The 24,306-nt window shown below is 43.9% G+C and overlaps 1 protein-coding gene across 7 annotated transcripts in view; it reads right to left on the bottom strand.

Moving 5' to 3' along the window:
- LOC148024831 (uncharacterized) overlaps positions 1–24,306 on the bottom strand; it is a 294,466-nt gene that overhangs the window by 134,316 nt on the left and 135,844 nt on the right. For 5 of the 7 annotated variants that reach the window (XM_087694490.1, XM_087694487.1, XM_087694486.1 and 2 more), the window contains exons 4-7: positions 23,897–24,000; positions 23,496–23,558; positions 8,409–8,538; positions 8,169–8,294 (exon numbers count right to left, since the gene is read on the bottom strand). In XM_087694490.1, coding sequence (XP_087550616.1) covers positions 8,169–8,294; positions 8,409–8,538; positions 23,496–23,558; positions 23,897–24,000 — 423 coding nt within the window. Of the gene's footprint in view, positions 1–7,934; positions 8,057–8,168; positions 8,295–8,408; positions 8,539–23,495; positions 23,559–23,896; positions 24,001–24,306 lie in introns of all 7 variants that reach the window. The other 2 variants (XR_015693361.1, XR_015693360.1) reach the window with 1 other exon arrangement.

Below are 24,306 nucleotides of genomic sequence, written 5' to 3'. Positions count from 1 at the left end.
GTGTGGGTAGAAGTGGAAAATTGTCCGACTGTTTATTGGCCACTATTGAAGGATGCGATGGCCGCTGTTGGAACTGTTCTGGTCCCTCCCAGTCTCAGGGCTGTGAATTGCAACCGATTGTGTATGTTATGGGATACTGCAAGGAAAAGGCCTGCCTGGTTACGCCTCAATTGCTCTGGCATGCATCCGTTGCACTTTCGTTTAAAATGGGGCAATTTTGCGGGACATTGCTTTTCCTGTGGACAGTTAGGGCATTTTATGGCCGAATGCCTGGAGCAGCAACACACTTCAGATGTTGGCCATGTTGCGCCGCCCATGGATGATATGGTGTGTGATGCTCCGTCGCTGGATACTCTCCATCCGCCTCAAGTTCTGGCCAAAGGTAAACAACAGGTTTCGGATCTGGATTCCCGTGCCACTGATTGGGTTGAAGTACGTGCAAAAAAAGGCAACAGGGTTGTTGCGGGCATGGAGAATACTGTGCCTACTACTTCACAAGATTCCATGCGTACATATATGCGCAGGAAGGAAATGTTGTCTTCTGAGCGCTCTACTCCTGCTATGGCTGCCTCGGCCCCCCGTCCTCAGCCCGCCAGGAAAATGTATTCGGATCGTCCAAAGGGTCCACCTGCTAAGCTGGCTTTTGATACCAGAGGCAACGTCATTACCCCATGGGACCGTCGTTATCCTCGTTCCAACCCCAAGCCAGCAGATATGCCGTCTACTTCCAAATCTGGTCCTCAGAACTCTTTTGCGGTATTGGCAGATTTCTTGGACGACGGAGTCCTGGATATTCTCGCCGACAAAGTCAAATCGCGGCAAGCTGTGCCTCGTACCTGATTCTGTTTTGAATACACATGAAAATAGCCACCTGGAATGTGCGAGGCATTTGTTCTCGACACAAGCAACATACCATGTGGACTGTATTGTATGAGAATCAGTGGGATGTCTTGTGCGCTGTTGAGCACAAGAGTCACGGTGAAGCCGGCAAAGTTGTGGATTGCCATGGCTTTCGTTTGTTCTATGCAGGGACACAGGCCATGCATTATTCGGGTGTGCTCATGATTGTACATGCCAAATATCAGCCTGTTCTTGTTAAAAATGATGTTCATGGCCGCTTTTTGGTGATAGAAATTTTATTCGAAGGGGAAATCTTATGGTTGCTTGGCCTCTATGCTCCGAATGATTCGTCATCTCGTCGGGAGCTTTGGCAGACTTTGCAGACCTCCTTGTCACTTGGCAGACGGGGCTTCTTCATGGGGGATTTCAATATGTGTGTTGATTCTTCCCAGTCCACATCGGAGCATTCGGTAATGGATGCGCCGGAAAGTCGTATGTGGCATGAGTTGGCTCTTGCTGTTCTTAAGCAAGATCTCTGGTCCTGGCTACATCCGTCTTCTACAGGGTTTACTTTCCATTCTGCCCAGTATGCAACAACATGGTCGCAGTTGGACCGTATATATATCATGCAGAACGATGATTTTCTTCCCGAGATGCTCGAAATAAAAGTGTTGCAGCAATATGCCTTGTCGGACCATTTCCCTCTGCAGCTTGAGCTGCTTGCCCAACCCATTGCACCTTTCAAGCAATTTCTGGGGAAACTCCCTTTGCGTTTCAACTCGTCTTACTTGAAGCATGCCATCTTTCAGGGCTATATGCAGCAATTGATTGACAGATTCCTCTTGGACTTCTCCTCTCAGGGCACTGCGTCATTTGAACGATTGCTCTCTAATGTGCAGCGGGTTGCTCGGCAGTATGGGATCTATCATGCATCTCTTTGTCGGCGGCGTCGACAGGCCGCCAAGAACCTGCTGGTTTTGGTCCGTTCGCTACTGGTGGACACTCCGGATGATGCATTTCTGCTTGCACTGGCCATGCGGGTGGCTGATCTTATTAAAGAATTCCACTTGAGATCATATCAGCAGGCCAAACTGCAACATCTGACGGAGACTTTGCAAGATAGTGCGTGTCAGACCCATAAGTTCTTTCGAGCTCTCCACGCCTCTCCTGCTCGCGAGAATATGACCAGACTCGAGGATGCAGAAGGCCACCTTATCCTAGATCCGCAGACTATTGTGCATATGTGCAGGAATTATTTCCGCGACCTTCTCGGTTCTACTACTCCACCTTCACCCCAAATTACTCAAGCCCGTTCGGTTTTTTATGACCTGGTCCGCAATCAGCTTCCGCAGGACATGCAAGCTACTATGGAGTCAGATATTTGTGAGGTAGAGGTTATGGATGTCTTGTTACACTTGCCCACGGATAAAAGTCCGGGCTGGGATGGTCTCACTAATGAGTTCTTTGAGGCTTTTGCTACCCAACTGGCGAAACCATTGCAGGCTTTGTTTCAGCAGGTGTGGGAAACGGGGATCATGCCTTCCTCATGGAAAGGGGGACTTATTAAGCTGCTTCCAAAAGTTCCTTCACCATCTAAGTTGTCACAGTGGCGCCCAATTTCTTTGATGGGTTCAATGTACAAAATCTTTTCCAAAGTAATGGCGAATCGGCTCCATAAGCATCTCCCTGCCATTGTGCACCCTCTCCAGTATGGTTTCATTAAGGGCCGCAATATTCTGCACAATGTATTGAATGCTCAACTGGCAATCGATTATGCAAAGCATTCTCATCAGGAGGTAGTACTGATTCAACTGGACCTGGAAAAGGCTTTTGACTATCTGGACTGGTCTTTCGTTGCTGAACTTATGTCTGCTATGGGCTTTGGTGCTCGGATGTCTCGTCTAATCTACACCATTAGCACTGCGGCGTCTTCGCGAGTCATGCTGAACGGAGGTGTTATTGAGCCATTTGTCCTTGCTCGCTCTATCAGACAGGGGTGCCCTTTGAGTCCTCTATTCTTTGCCCTTGCGACACATCCAGTTCTTTCCATGTTATCTCATATGGCAGCCTCTTCTCAGTTGGCCGAACTGTCGCTTCCTACAGGACAGCACTTCATTAGCCAATCCCTGGTGGATGATAGCTTTATGATTTTGCGTGCGGACAAGGATAGCCTTCGAAAAGCATTGGATGTTTGGGGTCTCTTTGGTCAGGCGTCCGGCCTTCGTATCAATGCGCTCAAATCAGCCATTCTTAGCTGCACGGAGTCGGATTTGGAGTCCCTAGACTGGCAAGGTTTCGTTGTTCCTCGTGGCTCCATTGTCAGGCATCTTGGGTACCCTTTGGGTGTTGAGGTTCCCCCAAAGCAGCTTCTGCAATGGATTTCTCAGAAAATGGTGGCCAAGTTTATGTATTGGAAGTCTCAGGCCTGGCCCTTCCATGTTCGCCTCAAAGTAGCCCAGACAATTATGTTGCCAATGCTCACATATTTCTTGCCATTGTTGCCCTAGACTACTACGACTCTGAATGCTCTTACTCAGTCTATTCGTTTCATGCTATGGAAGAAGGATTCATTGCACACAGGTATTTCCTGGATCTCCTGGTCACATGCGTGCACCCCCAAACGCATGGGTGGCGGAGCTCTTTTAGATGCCCAAACTCACATGCAGGCACTCCGTTGGTCTCTTTTCCGTGCCATGTGCTCGGATCATCATCCATGGGTGGATATAGCCCGTTATTTCCTTGAGGCCCATGGGCTTTTGCATGGTAATACCCAAATCCGGAGTTCTTGGTGGCATGTTCTTAATGCTGATTCGCGGTTCTCCAGTTCGTCTTCATCGCTGCTTACTCATTTGGTATGTTCCTGGAAAGTGGTCCTCCAGAAGGCTCAGTGGCATCCAGCGGAGGATCGCTTAGCTACTAACTCTTTTCAATTGGAATTGTTGGCAGTCTCGCGTTTACTTTCATGGGAAGGTAAACATGAGCTTAGACCGCAATTTAACCGGATGGCACGTTTGGGCTTGTCTTCAGTTGCGGATGCCACCCTTGCCAGTCGCAATGTGCTTATATCATTTCGTACAGCTAGGAGGCTTTTCAGGATCCCTCGTGGATATAGACCTTTATGGGAACAGCTTTTGAGGGAGCTCCAGTGCAGACAACCCTTTCCTGCCCTTGCTTCGGATCATCCCTGGCAGGATTGGGACCTACAAGGCCGGCTCCATTTAAGCAAAGCTTCTGCTAACCAAGTGTACCATCTTCTAATTAAAGATCATCAATGGCTAATTACTAAAGCGAATGCTTTATGGGGATTGCGTAAATCCCGGTCATGGTGGAGGGCAACTGTGATGGAGGGCTGGTTGAACAAGACACCCTTCAAATATAAAGCCTTTCTTTGGAGAGTGATGATTGGTGGTCTTCCGCTTGCTTCAGCTCTTTCCAAGCGACGAATCTCCAATGGCAACTGTTTCTTTTGCACAACAACTGTGGAATCCGCCCGCCACCGATTTATTTCTTGCCCCATCGCTAAGAAAGTCTGGTTATTTTTATCAGCTGTTTGGCAAGGAGTGGTTGGTTTCCCCCTGCGTCCCTTTGATTGGGTTTTTGGGCAGCCCAAATACCACACTCCGGCACAGCCCCATATGAAGCTCATGTATCACTTTCTTCGATATTGGGGCTGTTGGCATAACTGGACCATTCGGAATGCTTTTCTTTTTGACTCCGCCTGTAATGTTCAGCGACATATTGTGAGGCTTAAGGGCCTCTTGTATTGGCAGCTAGATCTTCTCCAGCATTCTGATTTGCTCTCTAGGGAGGACTTACGTCCCTGGCATATGGCAATTTCCTCCGCGCCGTTGCCTTGACCTTGTAACTTGTAGTACTTAGAACCTCTTCTCATGATGGCTTAGATTGTCGTCATGTATCTTGTAATCAAGTAACCTTGTATTTTTTTCGTAATTAATATAATTACCTTTTACGAAAAAAAAAGAGAGAGAGAGAGAGAGTTATACTAACATCTACAAGAGGCCAAATCAGCCTATGAGACAAAATGTTACATCTGAAAAGTCAAGGAATTTCCCATGTCCCAAAATAGCTATCATCTAATGTTGTGACTAACTAAATGGAAAATAAACAGTGAACAATACATAGATAATGAGTACAAAATGATCTCTAAGCCAAATACAATGTGAAATTACTCAGGAGGCACCCTCATCCCAGCATATCTCTCATGGGTCTATCTAGCATAGAGAGGCTGAGAGACAAGATGATGCTGCCCCATGGGTGCCTGCACCTGGCACACCCCTGTGACCTACACCATCTTTGGCGTCCTCTTTGTCAGTCACCCCGTGCACAGCACTTTCCTTGTGCGTCTGCACCAACCGTTTCCTACCTGCCCTGTGCTCATGTGGGGCTGGGATCCGTGCACCGTCAGATTGCACTTCAGCCTCCTAATGCTTGTTTCTGTAGTGTGCAAGGCAGGTTGTGTGGCACAAAGAGAGAGAGACGAAGTTTGAACTAATGTATAGAAGTATCTACACCAAGCCTTCTGGCCAGCCAAGCATAATCAAAGACCGGCAACAAACGCTCATGAAGCCAAAAGGCTATGAAAACACCATGCTATAAGAAAAAAAGAAGGGGATCATTAGCTGTGCACAACAGGGGTGGAGTGAACAATATCCATGCATGAAGCAACCACCTCTCTGAATATCAAGACAACCGAAACCATGGAAGTAATCTATGCCATAAAAGCAATCTTCACACGTGACCCTAGACATCTACTGCGAGTGAATCCTCGGCCCCAAAATCTAAGGAAAAGAAATAGTATTTTCATGTGTAGCTGTTTCACATTAGGATATTTTGCCTTGCCGAAGACCCAATCTGATGGACAGAGGGAGAAACCCACAATGCCCCTCCAATGTCAGATAGTATGGACCAAATTTTCCCAACCAATGGGTGGGAGATGAATCTATGGCACAAAGATTTTACACTTGCAATAAAAGAAGCAATTACCATTTGAAATATGGCACCTAGAGAGGGTGGAAGCGAAGGGTAGGCTACCTATCAGCATTCTCCAAAGAAAGACTTTGAATTTGAATAGGGTCTTATTAAGCCATCCTTCCATAACGGTTAATTTTCACCAAGCTTGCTTTTGAGCAAGCTCCAAATAGCATTGGCCTTAGGCACCAATTAATAACAATCTCTAATCAAGAGATGATAGATCTAATTAACCGAAGCATGATCTAGATGCAACCATTTGACTATGTGAAAAGACATGAGCATGCTATGAATTGATACGGTTGCATTTGCAAGAGAAACTAGCCCCTCTTGCACCATTCAATTGAACTTGGAACAATCATGCTGTTTCCCTTCTCATGAGAGTAAGCCCAAGGCCGATGACCTATGCACATGGCTTGAAACAGTGACCAACGGAGAGCAACCATTCGAGTCTCAACCTCCAAGACAACCCCTCTACCCATGCCCTTTGGGGTATAGACATGGATCTAGCAGATCTAAAAAATACCAGCATGCATAGAATCTTATTTCCATAGCATGAAACTGATATGCTTTGTAAAGTCAGGCAGATGACTTTTGGGCCAAGGTAAATGAGGAAAAGGATGAGTAAGCATGGGTAGTATAATATGCTATACCACTTCAAGGCAGATATGAAAGACCAAGCTTGAGATTTCCAATACAGAGACTTGGCATCCAACTTCTAAGAAATCCATTGCAGTAATTGTTTAGGCTGCACATCAACACTCAAAGAGTAGCCCAAATGCTGGGCAATATTACCATGTGGAACTACTTCACCCTGCCACCCAAATGCTTGTAAATTTGATTCAGTGCAACTGAGCAGTAACGATTTAGTGGCATTAAAACGAAGGCCCTAAGCATGGCCAGAAAAGTCCCAAATGTCCAATGCTTTATGGAGGTGGTCCTTGCTAGCTTACAATATCATAAACATGTGATCAGCCAGTGCCTGCCCAATCAAATGTTGGTTTAAAAAAAGGGCAAAAACCAGTCTCCACAAGATGGGACAACATAGTGAGAATCAGATGGGTAGCAAGGGAAAAAAACAGAGGGCTGAGAGGACAGCCTTGTTAGACCTATCTTGCCTGAGTAAAGGGCTGAGTAACACCTTTGTTCAGGATGACACACGAGAGGCATTGCTACTAGTAGTGTATATCAGCCAAGACATATGTGGTTCAAAACCCATGGTTTGCATAAGTTCCACAAGAAAAGACCATTCCAAGTAATAAAAGGCCTTCTCCAGATCTAACTGGACAAGAACAACCTCTTGGTTGGACTGTTGCACATAATCAACACCCATCTGCACATTTAGTATATTATGTAAAATATTCCTGCCTTTAATGAACTCGTACAGATGGGGATGCACAATGAAAGAGATGTGCTCATGAAGACAATTAGCTAGGACCTTTGAATGTGTGTGTGTGTGTGTGTGTGTGTGTGTGTGTGTGTGTGTGTGTGTGTTCATTCCTCCCTCGCAATTCCCTTTCACAATTCCATTATAGTGTGTATGTGGACATAGACCATCTTTACCAGAACATATGGCAGATATTGTAGAGTGGTAATCGGTTCCTAGAATATGATGAAAAGAGACTTTCTTGCCATGCGGGATACCATCACCTTCTATTACCTTGATTCTCCCTATGCAGTTTGAATTATGGATAGCTTTCCATTCACAACCTTGTACTACTGGTGTGGCCTTTTCCCATGCCCACCTGTTGTAGGATGGCCATCATTGAAGCAGGAAGTTCTTGTAGGCAAGATGGTCCAACTGCATATGCCATGGTTCCTCGTGCATATTGTAGGCTGTAGCAAAGCATGCTCATTTTCTAGAGACTATTTTCTTCCATATGACAGCATAATTCTGTAGTTACATTTCTCAAAGTACAAGGATGTGGTCTTCTTCATTTTCTTCCTGTCTAGCTGCTTATCATCATGAATAAAGATTTTCTAGTTACCTTAACACACACGTGCATTTAGTCTGATTCAACCTTCACGTTTATGCCTTGCCTGATTCTTGGCAGACAGCACTTAGGCCAAGGTTGGATTGTGGACTGTAGACTGCTAATGCTTACTATGATGACATTTTCTGGTTGTCTGTAAACTGTCTGAATCCTACGCGAGGTTGGTTGGCCCAGTTTTCTTGTATTCTCTCTCAGATTCAACAGGTTGAGTGTGTCATTGCACTTGCAGTGCCCTGTGATATTGAATACGAAAGAGTGTTACTTGAACCTCTCTACTCTGCTGCAAAACATATTGTGACGTGTTTAATTGCCATAAGAAACTTCACAAGCATCATTAACAACAACCTGCCAGGGAGGAAGGAAGAAAATTTGCAAGTGCATTTCCAGTCACACATGCAGCTGCTGCAGCAGCCAAAGAAACAGCTATTGTCTCCACTGTAGGTGTGTTATTGCCATAAGAGAGAGAGAGTTCTGCAAGAAGCATACCCAAAATGAAAGCACTTCAGTGGTGAAGAACAAGGATTATTACCCATTTATCTTTGCGATGGAAATGTTCCACTTGTGTCAGTAAAAATTTGTTATTACCATCCATCGTATCAGAAGATTTATGAGAGTCATCAGGTATGGACATTAACACTGCAAAGTATGCAGCCATGGCCAAATTGTCTGCTGCCATTCCTGCTGCTAATGTGCTCGCTGAAGACAAACCTAAGGCCTGAGCTATGGATGGTTTAGTTTAATATGTGTGAGCACATGCCATTAGCTGAGATATTTTATTGCATTTGAAAAGTCTATGTTCATGTAAAATTGCAGATTTACATTCGAATCTCCAGCAGAAACTGTATAACTATAATACATAAATAGAAAACTGGATAATAATGGACCCCACTCACCCCCACTCCCAACCTGGCCCCCTCTCTCCATCCCACACCCCAATTGCCTCCGGAACACCTCTCCCCACTCTAATTCAACAAAGGCCAATTAGGCCACAATGACCACAAGGAGCCTTGCTTCTAAAGGGATTGATCTCTTTTACATTTCTCCGACTAGAGAAGCATAAGTGAGGATGAGTGAGAGATGCTCGCATGATGGTGAGGTGCACTATATGCTTCCTACTGTTTAACATATGCAGAATCTCTTGCACATATGTTATATTGTTGCAAAGGAGGTTACGTTTTGAAGTATTAAGGTCTATTGTTTACACTCAAGCAGACTTGATGTTCAAATATTACCTTCATGTCCATGGTGGATATTGGCATGACCAAGCAGTCTGCTTTTGACAAAATAAAGCTTGACTTCAAACCCCAAAAAAGTTTTTGAAACTTGAGAACTCCAACTCCATCAGTGCAAGTGAGAATGAGCATCAGTACGAGTCATGAACCATAAGTAGCTCATTAAGAATGACATTTCCACTATTTCATATATATTGGTATTTGGCAAGGTCCATGGACCTTGTTTCATATTTTTATGACATATGTCCATGTTGTGCACTCTGTCTTCGTTTGAAATTTGACATTTATGAGCTGCCCTGATTAAACCTTCTTTCCTTTTACAATATAAGGTCTGATTACTCAGAAAAAATAACAACAAAGTACAAGTGCTCAAGATTCTAGCTAGGGCTGAATGCCAATCAAATCAAGTATATACATGGACTCTTAGGGTGGACTTGGGGGGGATGGGGGAAAGAAGTCATGATGGAGGATTGTAATACCACCAGGATTTACCATCCCATAATGGGGAAACAAGCTATAGCAACCATAGGTGTGAGGAACTGCTGTTGAAGCTCCTGTTGATGCCAAGATTCCCCCTAAAGTTTCTCCCATTGGCCTTTGAGGGAGTAAATGGACGAATACAGCTTCCCAAAGTGGCATATGCTGAGAAGCTCCCTCTGCTGAAAAACAATTGGCACCTTGTGAGGCTGCCGATAAGCTCCCACACTCTGCTGAAAAACAATGTGCCACCTCATGAGGCTACCGATAAGCACCCACCCTCTGATCCTGACATAGTAATCTCTAGTACTTGTCTGTTGGGCAAAGCCTCCATGTCCACAATCGCACATGAATCAGACTCAATGATCAAGATCATGTCATCCACCTCCGTGTCAAAGAGTTGGTGGCATCCCTATCTAAGTGACTGCCAGTAGAAAGCATTGTAGGTAACACACTTGAGGCTGGGCTCAACTCAATAGAGGATCCTACAAACTCCACTCCAAACTAGCTGCACAGCCTCACTAGACCATAAATAATGCTCCAAGGTCTCCAAGTATTGCAGTGGGCAGTGCTGGCCAACCCCATCATCGGAGCCAACCACTTCTCAACTGCTAAACCTCCATGAGCCACTAGCCACAGGAAGTACGAGACCCTCCTCAGCTGCCAATTACCCCATAGGCATCTCTAGAAAGCACGTGTGAAGTGTCCATGACGCTACACTTTGCCCAATGTCTAGTGCATGTGGGGGCCTAGTGCAGAGCATCCTGCATCAAAATATGCTTTCTCATCTAAAGTATGTAGATAGAGAAACGTGTGACCTCATGCAAAACTCAAGAAACAAGCTAATTCCACTCTCTTAGGTCCCAATCCAACTCATCCAAGGCTCCGCCCTCCCAGATCCATGCCAGCACTCTTGGATATCCGACTAAGTGAGGTGCTAGACAAGCTTCCACAGCTTGCCTTGTGAGTCCTGTGACTCAATTTCCTTACAAGGGAGGTTGGCAAAAGCTAGCCCTGCTACTCTCTATCCAATGTTAACTGACCACCCTCATGTATAATGAAGAATTTGTCTAGGGGGGTCCTGCTAGCCCTACTTCTACCTGCATAGGGTCTCCTAGGGGTGAAAACTAGGCTGCCCACCAGCCAAGGTTCTTAGTGGGGGGGGGCCAAACCCCTACTAAGATAGATGACATGCAAAACACCTCCTACTACTATTGTGCTTGCTGAAGACAACCAATTTTCACTTCTATTACCATGCAAAAAACCTCCAATGCCAACCTCACTCTCTCTAGCATCAACTCATCATCCTTGACATGTAAGGCTATGTCATCTTCATAGTCTAAATCCAAACTCTGCCTACATCCACATAGGCAGCTTGAGACCCCTCAGTCCACTAACTCTCAAGTATACGAAATAAGACATCTCCTTTGCCAATAATAGAAAGAGATAGAAAGCCAATAGGCAGCCTTGTCTAATTAGTCAATCCATGCAAAACTCTAGTCCTTTCTACCGTCCTATGATCACCTTGCTTCTAGTCATCTTGTAAACTGTTGAAACTCCATTGATCCAATGATGAGGAAAGCCTAGCTGTCCATGGTACCCTCCAAGAAGTCCTGATCAACCCTGCCATAGACTTTCTCGAAGCCCGAAAGAAGCACTCCAATCTTCTTCCCATTGTGCTAGGCACAATCAACCTTGCCATAGACTTTCTCGAAGCCCAAAAGAAGCACTCCAATCTTCTTCCCATCGTGCTAGGCACAATCTATGGCTAGTGAGTAAGCTCCAATTGGTAAACCCTCCCCCCCCCCCCTTCCCCCTTGAGGGAGAAAAAAGAAAAACCCTTTTGGTGAGAAGGCTAACTATGCCAGTAAAAAAAATACATGGCATCCACCTGGAGCTAAAGATCCTGGAGCCGTTCCATCCTAGGCACTTTTTCCCATCTTGTGTCTTAGGGTGTGAATAGGGAGACCCAAGACCAGCTCCTATTAGAATAGATATGTTACATTAGTGAATGTAACTTATGGGGAAACATCATGAGAGATGGCCGTCCGGGAGCCTTGGGCGCCCATACGAGGTTCGGGGGGCTTAGGAATGAAAGTAGGAACAAGGCAATTCAAAAGAGAGTTATTAATTAAAATAACTCCTAAGAAATCGACAGCTGGCAACATGCTAGACATGCACGATTCCTGAATCCTCCTAAGCATGGCTGGGTGGAAAACGAAGACATATCTCTCGTAACATGTGCTTCCTCAGAGGATGAGCAGAACATAGAGGACTTCTGCAGAAGATAGTCCTGTATTACTTTCAGACATGTTATATTGGTATCAAAGCCACTCCGATCACGTCCCATGCTGCCGATTGTAGTCGGGCCACGCCAATCGCTAATTCCCGTGTTGGCGACTCTAGTCGGGCCACACCAATCGCCACTTCCCGTGTTGGCGACTGTAGTCAGGCCACGCCAATCTTACCTTTGATGCCGCGCTGGTTTCTCGCCCCTAGTCGTTTCAGCCACGTCCTACTTCAACACGGGCTGCACTAATCATAATTCCGGCCACGGCACGCCCAGATTTTTCATAATTTTCAGGGCCGCGTTCAGTCACACGCTAATCTAGCGTTCCTGCCGACAGGCCTTGTTCCCACACGACCTGCACACAACCAGTGTAGATCTGAGGAAAGCCACATTGTTCCTCACGTTGTCTTTACCACTGAGCTATAGAGGCCGTAGACATCTGTCCTACCTTTGTAATTAGGGAAGTACCCCACATTTGTCTGCAAATTTCTTATATTTTCTTTCCAATTCCAATGTATAGATGGGGGGGAAAGAGAGAGAGGGGGCAACGGAAGGCTCTAGTTTCGGGGACCACCCTATGGTGGATCCCCATGAAACTGAAATGCAAGAAGAACATCGGGAAGAATTTTTTGCTACATGAGAACAATTTGATGATTTAATTGCTCGTGTGCAAGCACAAGGGGTTCAAATGGAGTTGCTAACTCAAACACTCACCGAAATAAAATCCCAAGTAGCCTTATTACTAGAAAGGGATAAAGATAAGATAGAGACCTCAGATATTCCATCTTCATCAAAAGCCTCAAGGGAACCCCACCAAAAGCTGAGGGATAACCCAGTGTTAAAATATATGAAACCCCCTCAGTTTCATGGGGAGGAAAAAGATAGAAATGAAGATACTATCTTTAACCTCCTCCAAAAATGGGAGGATTTGCACAAATTAAAGAATACTCCACCACATCTCCAAGCGCTGGAGGCCAGTTTAACCTTGGGGCCAAAAGCATATAAATGGTGGAGAACTTTAAAGGAGGCAAATAAAATACCTGAAACTTGGGCTCAATTTGAATCGCTCTTTTTGAAATAATTCCTTCCTGAAAATGAAATGGAAAGAAATTGAGAAGATTGGTATTTTGTCAGACAAAAGGGAAGAACTTTGTTGACATATCTAGAGGAATATCGTGAGATAATCCTCAAAGTGGAAGGAATAGATGAATTTCAAAAGACAAAAGGATTCATAAGGAGCCTAGATAAGGCCCGCAAAAAGGAAGTGAAAAGGAGCTCACCCAAGACGCTTGAAGAGGCAATTAAATTTGCATTAATCAATGAAGATAATATGCGTCCATGTGCACTCACTAGTCTCACTGATACGGAGCCCAAGACTAAGGAATTTGAAGCCTCAAAATTTGTAGGAAAATCCAAAAGGAAAATGCCATTCCTTAAGGGTAAGAAACAACCCTTTGAAAAGAAACAATATGTACGATCGAAGCTAAGTTAAGTTGACTTTGATAAGGCCAAAAAAGAAAGGCTGTGTTTCAATTGCCTATCCCCTAACCATGCTGCTTGGAATTGCCCTCAAAGAAAGAAGGGGGAAGATAAAGGAAAGGATAAGAACAAGGGCAAGGAAAAAGAGAAACAAATCCATATAGTGCAGACCCTGGAACTAAAGGGGCATGAAAAGTATAAATCTTTAGAGGTCTTGCACAAGGATGTACAACACAGGTGTTGTATGTCAACTTCTATGTGGCAACCTACCTTCGGGCTACATGATTTAGTTAGAGTGCATGGATTGATAGCTAGAAAGAGGGTTAGAGTCATGATTGATGACTCTGCCACCCACAACTTCATAAATTATGCACTTTCCCAACAAAAGAGTGAGCATCAATACATTGTTCGCATGATTCAAGGCCACGATAACAAAATATGGGATACAATGGTATCCAATTTGGATATCGAGATCCAAGCATATAAAGATAAGCTTGATTTCCAGATTATGAATATGGAAAGAGCTGATATTGCTTTAGGGAGGGAGTGGCTATGGGGATTGGAACTATCCTTAAAGCGTAGTTATCATTATAATACACAGGAATTTGAAAGGGATGGTAAGACTTTTGTGATTCAAGGTGAACATGAAGTATCTGATAACCCTTTGATATGTTCCTTTGAAGTTCAGAAGCTGATAAAGAAGGAATCTTGTTAGGTATATGTGTTATGGTCCCTTCCTGTACAAGACATTTTTACTTCTTGTAATATAAAGCAACAATTTTCTTATGTTTGTGAGTTGAATGTAAATAATGAATTAAGTGGTTTGTTAGACGAATTTAAAGATGTGTTCCCATTTGACTTACCTAGTGGCCTTCCACCAAATAGGGGTGATATAAATCACTCAATTGATATAGATAGGGATACACACCCTATTTCTAAACCACCTTACAGCCTAAGTGAAACATGGCACCAAGAAGTCGAAAGACAAATCAAAGATTACCTTGATAAGGGGTTTATACAAACCAGCAATTCACCTTGGGCTTCGCCAATTTTATTGGTGAAGAAAAAGAATGGTTCTATGCAACTTTGTGTTGATTATAGAGCACTTAATAAAATAACGGTGAAGAATAAATTTCCTATGCCTAGAATGGAAGATCTTTTTGATCAATTACAAGGGGCAAAATTCTTCACAAAGATTGATTTAAGATCAATTCACCAAGTAAGAATTAAGGCCTAGGATGTTCCTAAGATGGCATTTCGTACTAGATACGGGCATTATGATTTTTTGGTGATGCCTTTTGGCCTCACTAATGCACCAGCTACTTTTATGAAGCTGATAAATAGTGTGTTACGGCCCTATCTAGGACGTTTTGTAGTAGTCTTCTTGGATGATATCTTGATCTTTAATAAATCAAGAGAAGAACGTTTGGAACACTTACGGTTAGTATTCCAATTGCTAAGAACCCATTCCCTTTATGCAAAGAAAACTAAATGTGAATTCTTCGCACAAGAGGTCAAATATTTGGGGCATATTATCTCGAGAGAGGGAATCAAGATGGATCCAAAAAAAGTAAGGGCAATTATTGAATGGCCATCTCCAAGGAACCTGGAAAAGCTGCAGATCTTCCTACGTTTATCTGGATTTTATCGTAAATTCATTCAAGATTATGTCAAGTTAGTTGTTCCAATGATGGACCAACTTAAAGGGAAAGGGAAGAGTTTTAATTGGGGAATAGACCAGAATAAAAGTTTTCAAAAACTTAAGGTAGCTATTGTTACAGCTCCAATATTATTAATTGTGGATCCCAATAAACCATTCGTGGTTGAAGCTGATGCCAGTGATAGGGCAGTAGGTGCGGTCTTATTACAAGAGGATCGACCAGTTGCTTTTGAAAGCAAGAAATTAGACTGTGCAAAACGGAATTATTCCATTTATGAGAGGGAGTTGTATGCAATAGTACATGCAATGAAGAAATGGAGATACTATTTGTACGGTGCCAAACTTTTAATCTTGTCGGATCATGAAAGCATTAAGTGGCTTAACGACCAACCGGATCTACAAGGGCGTAAAGCCAGATTGGCCAAACTCCTTCAAGAGTTCGACTATGAGGTAAGGTATAGAAAAGAAAAGTACAATATAGTGGCTGATGCACTCAGCAAAATGCCCATCATAAATAAATTGAGTTTTACTCAATTCTTTTCCGATTTGCTTGAATCCTTAAAAGGAAAATGCCAGGTTGATCCAGCATATTCCAACATATGGGAAGCAATTGAAAATAGAAATCCAAATGGAAGGGCCTCCACTGAGAAAGGAACATCTGAGGATGTTCAACAAGGAAATGGAACATCAGGGGTTGCTCAAATGGGATTCAAGTGGAAGAATTTTACCATTGATAATGGTTATTTACTCTACAACGGTAGGGTATGTGTCCCGAAAGATGAAGAAATAAGGTGCCAGATACTCTTTGAGTGTCATGATACCCCTAGTGCGGGACATCCAGGAGTTAATAAGACTTATAGTCTTATTAAAAGGTAGTTCTATTGGCCTGGAATGAATAAGGACGTCCTTGAGTATGTGGTCAAATGTAATAAATGCCAAGTTAATAAAGCTGAAAGATTGAAAATGGGAGGACTTCTCCACCCATTAGAGATTCCTTCAGGAAAATGGAAGAGTATCTCCATAGAATTTATTGTCACGTTAACTAGAACACAGAGGCGGCACGACTCTGTGTCGGTGATTGTGGATAGGTTAACCAAAACGGCTAGGTTTATTCCAACTGATGTTAAACACCAGAATTGACTAGATTATTCATAGAGAACATATACCGATTGTATGGCCTTCCGGCAAATATAGTTTCTGATCGGGATAGAAAATTTAATAGTCAATTTTGGCGTGCTGTATTTAGGAAGTTAGATACTAAACTTAGCATGAGCATGGCAGAACACCCGCAAACTGATGGGCAAACTGAAAGGGTTAACCAAATCCTTGAAGATATGTTGAGAGCATATGTAAGTAAAAGGCAAACTAATTGGGAAGAGTATTTACTGATAGCAGAGTTTGCATATAATAGTGCCAAACACTCTTTCACTGGATATAGTCCATTTATGCTCATGTATGGGTTTCAACCCAGAGCTCCTCATGCAGGAGGACTACGTAAGGAAAAGGTTCAGGCATCTAAGGATTTTTTAGAGGATATGAATAGTATGTTAAAATTTGCTAAAGAAAATATTAAGAAAGCTCAAGACTGAGCTAGAGCTTATGCAGATCCTCACCGAAGAGACATCTCCTTTGACGAAGGGGAATTGGTCTATCTTAAGGTGCCTAAACAAACTAAAACCATGAAAACGGGACGATGTCCAAAGCTTTCACCCAGGTATTGTGGTCCTTTCACAATACTTAAGAGGGTGGGAAAACAGGCTTACAAGCTCCAACTACCTACTGGTAGTAAAACACATCCAGTTTTCCATGTAAGCAAGCTAAGTAAGAAGCTGGGTGATATGGATAATCTAATCTTAAATGATAACATTGAGGAGCTATTAGGTGACCAATCTATTCCACATGAACCAGAAAGAATTTTAAATGTTTGTAACAGACGAACAAGGCATACTATTTATCAATAATATCTAGTAAAATGGAAAGATTGTTCAAAAGAAAGCTCAACATGGGAGCAAGTACTTTAAGGAAAAGGTTTCCCAATTTACAGTTAGACCTCCCAAGTATCATTTGTAATGAAAGTAGGAGCAAGGCAATTCGAAAGAGAGTTATTAATTAGTATAACTCCTAAGAAATCGACAGCTGCCAACATGCTAGACACGCACAGTTCTTGAATCCTCCTAAGCGTGGCTGGATGGAAAACAAAGACATATCTCTCGTAACGTGTGCTTCCTCAAAGGATGGACAGAACACGGAGGACGTCTGCAGAAAACAGTCCCGTATTACTTTCAGACATGTTATAACATATCTATAGAAGTAAGTGGACTAACTTCCCCATATTGATCTCGAAGGCTGCAAATCTGGTCCCCCACTCATATTGGGCAAATATATGTGGAAGAACTCTCACACATAGTAAGCTTCTTTCTGTGCTCAAAAAGCAGCCAAGGTGTAGGGCACTATCATCTTGTCCTTTGTGCTTGCTAAGGCAGCTTGTGCTACCTCCCAATCACGTCTAACCCAAATAAAATTCTAGTGACTCATCCTACTGATAGAAGGCTGGATATCTCTAAACATCATTAGCACCAATTGTGAAAAAGGCCTCCTAGGCCCCCTACCCTCCATTTGCAATGTCCCGAAAGTATGTGCTTGCCCTTGCCTTGCTCATTTTCTAGAGTCCCTAGATTCTTGAACTCACCATAAACAATCCAAAAGTCCACCTTGAGTAAGCCAACCACAACCTCTAGCCAAAAAGCAGCCCATGCTTTTTGGTGACCTCTGTCAACGCATAGATGTTGAGAATTCTAATGCAAGGGCCCTCAACATCTAACTTGACCCACAAGGGCCCAACCTACGACAATGGTCTAGTGATCTCTCACACAAGGCAATATACTTGGGCCAATCATAGTGCACACTTCTCCATTCCACCTTTGGGTGCCAATCAAGTACTCCCAATAGGTGAAAGATCCTCCTAGGGATCCATTCCCAAATTTACTGGCCTGAGAGAAGGAGAGCTTATGCTCGTGAAGTAACAAAAGAATGATAAGTCCAGCAAGGGTTGGTTGTAGCTCCTACCAAACAATTAGCTTCTTGGGACCCCATGCTCCACTATAGTGTAGGACATTCATATTCCAAGATGCTAGGTATATGCTCATGGAAAACCTCTAGGTTTTGCCGAATACCTTCCTATTTTGTTCAGTGAGGTGATTGGTGGGTGGGTGGACAGCAGTCTAGGACAACTCCGACTGAGATATCCTCTGTGAACGGGGTGTGGATAGTGAAGCTTCAGCACCTGCAAACTACAAAAACAAGATTGGTTCTATGGGAGGGCATCCTATCTTTTTATAGAAAGTTTAGGGCCTCCCAAAATAAGATTTTCATATGGGGCATAGAGAGTCTCTAGGACTACGTTTCTTTTTAATAAACCAATTTAATTCATTAATTAATTCGAGTTTTGGGGCTGTTTTATTAAAGATAATGCATTTTTTGCTCAACACCTTCCACAGTCAAGATGGATCCTTGGAGTTCTCTTTGGGATATATGCAGATGGGTGGGGTTCTCTTGGAGCAGCTAGACAAGTTCTATGTAGGGTAGTGAGGGGGCTCTAGATATAAGGCAGCTAGTAAGGACCACCCTATCTTATCATAGCCCAATGTTCCTCATGCTCGATGCCTGTACTTCATCCCTCGACCCTTGCTCTGAATACACCCCGAATTCAACCTATGGGTGTGAGGAGGCAAATTGAGCAAATTTGGACCAAAGAGTGGGCACAGGATGGCTGGATTGCAGAGGAGATTGCAAAGACCTTGGGGGAGTCAAGACGATTTGTTAGAATGTGGCCCTCCAAGCTCCAAGCTCGACAACAATGTTGGAAGGAGGAGAGGGCACTTCGGTAGGATCTAGCAGCCATTCAAAGGTTACTCCAAGAGTCGCCTCATGATCTTGCTCTTCACACGTAAGAGTTGCATGTTGAGCTAAGAAATGCATTCCATGCTGATTAGCCACTTAAGCAACCCCAAAACAAGCTTAATTTAATGAAAAACCCTAAAATGGAGAGCAGTTCGAGAGAGTTTAGTGAAACCCTAATTTGGGAGGGTCCATCCTCATCTATAAATAGACAGGCTGTCCCCATTCAGTCTTATCTCTTCCGTACAGGTTTCTCACCCTTGTGTGGATATCTCAACCATCAGTCTCCCACCATGTGGCATTCCAACCTTCGCGTCTGCTGCCATCACCTCGTTTGCTCCTCTACTGCTGCATTTTATTGTGGTGTTCTACTACAGCGTCTTATTGCAGTGTTCTGCTACAACGTTTTACTGCCGCGTTTTACTACGGCATACTACTGCTACATTTTGTTGCTTCGTCCACATCATCAGGCATCATCTTCTGCAGTCGCCTCAATCTCCTCACTCTCTAGTGATCAAAATTTGGTGTTTCTCTCACACTGTCACTCCAACTGGTGGTCACACCACTTGGGATCCGTCTCCGGTGAACATCACTCTCTGACACACTACTCTCCCCTTGGGCACACTATGTACTTTTACATTCATTTACAGCATTCATTCACTTCAGAGTTGTGTTCTTTCTATCCCTCCTTCTGTTTGTGTTTGAGTTTTGAGTTTTGCATTTAGGGTTTGAGTTTTGCTTTCTGTGTCTATGTTTGTCTTGTTGTGCTTCAATCGTGGTCGTATACTGTGTTTCCTCAACGCAAACCCTAGGAGTGCCTCCACACTCTTCTTCACATGGTGTCAAAGCTGGTGCTCTTATAAAGAGTATCCTACGGATATTGTGGAGTGCTATTGCACAAGGTACACAATACGACTCGTAACTGAATCATAATGTCACAGACACCTTCTTCTCGTGACCTCATAATGTCTTATCAGGCTTCTCCATCATTGAAGGCCCTGAGGAGGCATTATGGACTCGGCGAGGAAGACAACACTCCATATTCACCCTCACCATCACTCTCTATGTTTACATCCATGCCAAATATTCCAGATTTCATTAACCTCGCAAAGGAGGAGTTTGACGAGTACCTACGCAACAAGTATGGACCAGAAGACATCCCTTTTTCCAGTTTTGCTACTCCTTCCGGACCCGTTGGTGAGGCTGGCCACCTTTCTGATCATGGAGACAATACGACATTTGGGATGACTAGCAATCCATCTTCATCATCTTTGCCAAGCCTTGTGTCAAGTTCATACAACCCTTTTGAGTCATTCGAATCAAAACCCTCTCCTATTTTGCCTTTCGGTGTGCAAGATCCAGATGGCTAAATGTATGTAAATCTTAATAGAGGGGACTCAAGAAATAGACATTCATCATCAAGTATATCTACATCTTCTATTTCATTTGATCAAGTCAATTACTCTTCTTCTCTCCCTCCCATCCCACCCTCTTCTCTTGAAGCCATGTCACACTCATTTCAAAACCTCGGATTACATTCCACATCCGCCTCTACCGCATTCATAGAGGGGACTCAAGAAATAGACATTCATCATCAAGTATATCTATATCTTCTATTTCATTTGATCAAGTCAATTACTCTTCTTCTCTCCCTCCCATCCCACCCTCTTCTCTTGAAGCCATGTCACACTCATTTCAAAACCTCGGCAAATCCACATCCGCCTCTACCGCATTGGGAGTTGGACCTTTTGTCTCTGCTCCTAGCACATTCTCATTCTTTATTCCATATTCACATCATGGTGCCTCATTAGGGGGCATTCCACCTCTTAACACTGTCACCTACCATTTTTCACAACCCATTCCGCACTATGGGACTTTGTTACAGGGAATGCCATCCTCTAACACAGTTTCCTCTACCTTTCCTCATGTGGGCACATCTTTTCCTATTGGGACGACTGTGATGGGCATCCCCCTCACTACCGCAAACTACACACACCCCATGACCTCTCAGATGTAAGGATTTCCTTCCTTTGCTTATAGTGCATCGTCTCACTTTCCATGGGTCACTCCTACGCAAGGATTTCCATCCTCTACTCCACATGTCCCTATCCCTCCACCATGGGGTCCTCATGCAGCGACAATGCCCATGCCTAGTCATCCCATGCACACATTTGGATCCACTGTGAACACTTCTCGAATGCTTAGTGGGCACTATGGGACCCATTTCCAAGTGTACTCCTTTCCACTACAATACCCACCCTATCCACCTTATCCGAGCACCATCACTCCTATTGCCTCGGTCAAGAATGCCTTCACGGACAAGACTCGTTTCAACGGGTCCCAAAGTTCACTACTTGGTTGAACTATATGCAGCAAGTGCTTGAGTCTCACGGTCTTTGGGACCTTGTTGTTGGTCTTGAGCCTATGCCTAATCCTCACCTAGCCCCCTTGATTACATCTGTCTATGGACAGCTCGCAATGCCACAGCCATTGTCGAGGTGATGCAGGGTTTGCTTCCTGAGTTTCACAAAGAAGGAACTAGCCCATGTGTTCCACACACAAGATGGGTAGCAATGCCCTCGAGAGGATGGGTTATCTAGGGCCTTTTTCTCTACATACTAGGAGGTGGTGAAGGACCCCTTGCTATGGGCATTTCAGGAGATCTTTATTTCTAGTGGGCAGCATGTAAGTAGGTCTAGTTAGTCTCCTCCCCAAACTTCAAAGGGGGAGACCACTTGGAGCTATCCCATTGGAGACCGATCACCTTGTTGTCAATTGCCTTTAAGGCACTGACCAAGATAATTGGCAGCAACCTCCAACCCATCCTATGGGGACTAAACTCTAGAGACCATCTTAAGATGGAACTTCAAGTCAACTCAAACTACACCACCCAAATCCTCCTTCATTTGCAACTTGCTCTAGGTTTGGCAAGGCCTGCATAAGGCCCTTGTTCAAAGGCCCCCATTGGTCAGGAGGAGATTGACCGCCAATCTATGTTTTGGATCTCCCAAGTCCAAGACCGTGACAGGCTTCAGATTGGAGAATGCCCTCACATCCAGTGGGCTGGCTGGGGGACTAGCCCTACCCACACTGTTAGGGTGTGGCAAGAGGTTTACAAGATGGTGGATTAGGCTGTTTTACACTAGGCATCTGGCTATCAGGAAGGAGCTTAGGCCAAGAGGAGGGAGATTGATGATGCGGTCACAAGGAGTGGTTGGAGCCTCCTGTCAAAGAGCTGGTGCAGCCTAGAGAGTTGTGGACAGTTAGATTCTCACTAGTGGGCATCCCCTTGTAGGTTTGGTAGGCAGAGTGGGTGATGCCCCTAACAATGTTTTCGTCATAGTATAGGCTGGTGAACAACTAGTGCTTGATAGAGGTCAGCGAGATGAGGAGCTATTAGCTATCCCCTAGAGGAGCATCCATGTTATCAAACTCCAGGGGGAAGCTTGGGTGCTTGACCCCTATGTATCCTGCATTGAGATCCGAAAGTAGCGCCTCTGGGATTTGGGAGATCCAGCCTCTATATGAGCTGGAGTGGAACCCTAAAGAGTGACTTTGGCTGGCCACAGCAGTTGCCAAGAAGCTACAAAGCTTCTTGGCCTACATAACTAGGATTGACAGACATGTGCTCACTGCTGATGTAAGAGGACATTGTTTGGGGGGGGGCGTGGTGGGGGCGGGGGGGGCGTGGGAGGGTTTGTCTTTTTGTTGACAGGTGGGTAGCCACGGGTTCCACCTATTGTATGAGACTAAGATGCATGACACGATTTTGATCAAGGCAAGTTCCTGTGCTATGGTCGACTTGGATGCACTGCCCATCGACCAAGTATTGGATCCCACTGCAGAGTGCTCAAAGGCATGGGAGATCATTGGGGACCTCACAGGGTGGCAACAGTTGGAAGGCACATTGTCAAACGATATTTGACACTGAGTGCCTCTCAGTATACACGACCATGGCAAAGCTCTAGACTTCCATCATCCACTCCCTCCACAGCCATTGGTAACAAGTGTAGGTCAATTCTCAAGCTCCCCTAGGAGCTCCATCATCATTTTTTGCTCACTTGGGACAGCCATGACCTATTCTTCACAATGCAAGCGAGCAGCCAAAAGGTGGCGGTATACTCCTCCGTGGCTTCTTGCCCCCATACCCCCCAGACTGACTTGAGAGGCTTGTCCATGTGATTCGTTTGTGATTTGGTATTGTTTCCAGCTAGACTGTGGAGCACATGTTCTTCGTTGAAAACATCTTCTAAGTAATATAATTAGCCACATTTTTACACCCAAACAAAGGAAAAAAAAACAGCCATCCGTCAAAGCACCCAGTGAAACCAAGCTTCTAGCAGTTAGTTGAGTAGAAGCAAAGCACATAGTGAAGCCACGATTAGCTTGTTTATTTATATCAATAAGCTTGAGAGCTTCTGCATACTAAAGTTCAGAGAGCTCTTTGCCTTTTGAGATCATTGTGTGTTCAGAATCAAGGCAGATAATAATATTCTAGTCCATGTAAACATTGATGACGAACTGGGATGATGACATGTATTAAGATAAGTGAACTCTAAACAGGTTAAAAACGTAAAGCAACAAGTCTTTTCAGCAAAAGGCTGGTCAAATTAATGTCCCTTACACTGAAATTGTACCTGAGCTGTTGCAGCATAATTGATAGTTCCCCCAATATAGCTTGCACAAAGGGATGAAGCTACCTGTTCAAACAAATTTTAAGCATGGGCATGTTGAAATGATAATGATACTCCTGTGACAACTCCTCTATAGGAAATATGCAACAATGTGTATATTTCTGTTTGCGAATCGATCTAGAATGCAAGCTACTTGCAGAGAAACACTAAGTGCAGCTCCTTTTCAAAGTAGGTGCAAATGCAGCTGTTCACAAAGAATCAGCTTAGTGGCAAATTTTCTATGGTAGAGCAGGAAAAATAAGTGTAACTCACAATTATTGTTTGTCATCTAATATTGACTATAATCTTCTTCTAACATGTAAGCAAATGTTTTTAAGCTGTTACAACTTTGGTTTTTTAATTACCTTCCAGCCTTCTGTACCTAAAGCAGGGCCAACAATTTTAAAAGAAACCAGCGTCCCAATGATTGTCCCAAGTGCACCATACCAAAATGCTGTAAGCATTGACCCTGCTTATTTCCAAACGAACACTTTGAGCAAACAATTGTCTACAAAGCTCTCAAAACCACACGAGTACACATGCCTCTATCTTGCAAGGAGATGTTTCATAAACATGATGAGCTTTACTTTAGACCACAAAAGTTTTATGAGTATGGAAGGTAACAAAAAGAGTTCCTGATTGCTTCAACAAAAACTAGTGTGTTCCTAAAAGTAATTAGCATAAAAGACAACACACCTGCTCAACATTAAGAGCTTCACATGCAGCCAAGCATAAACAGGAAGCATCACAGAAAAGGCTTCATTGTGGAATATTC

Source organism: Lygodium microphyllum, chromosome 15 (assembly GCF_053477565.2).
Source record: "Lygodium microphyllum isolate KBCC chromosome 15, Lygodium_microphyllum_v1.1.10, whole genome shotgun sequence".
Classification (NCBI taxonomy): domain Eukaryota; kingdom Viridiplantae; phylum Streptophyta; class Polypodiopsida; order Schizaeales; family Lygodiaceae; genus Lygodium; species Lygodium microphyllum.
Note: the sequence above shows the minus strand (reverse complement) of the source record. Positions and strands in the feature narration are given on the sequence as shown.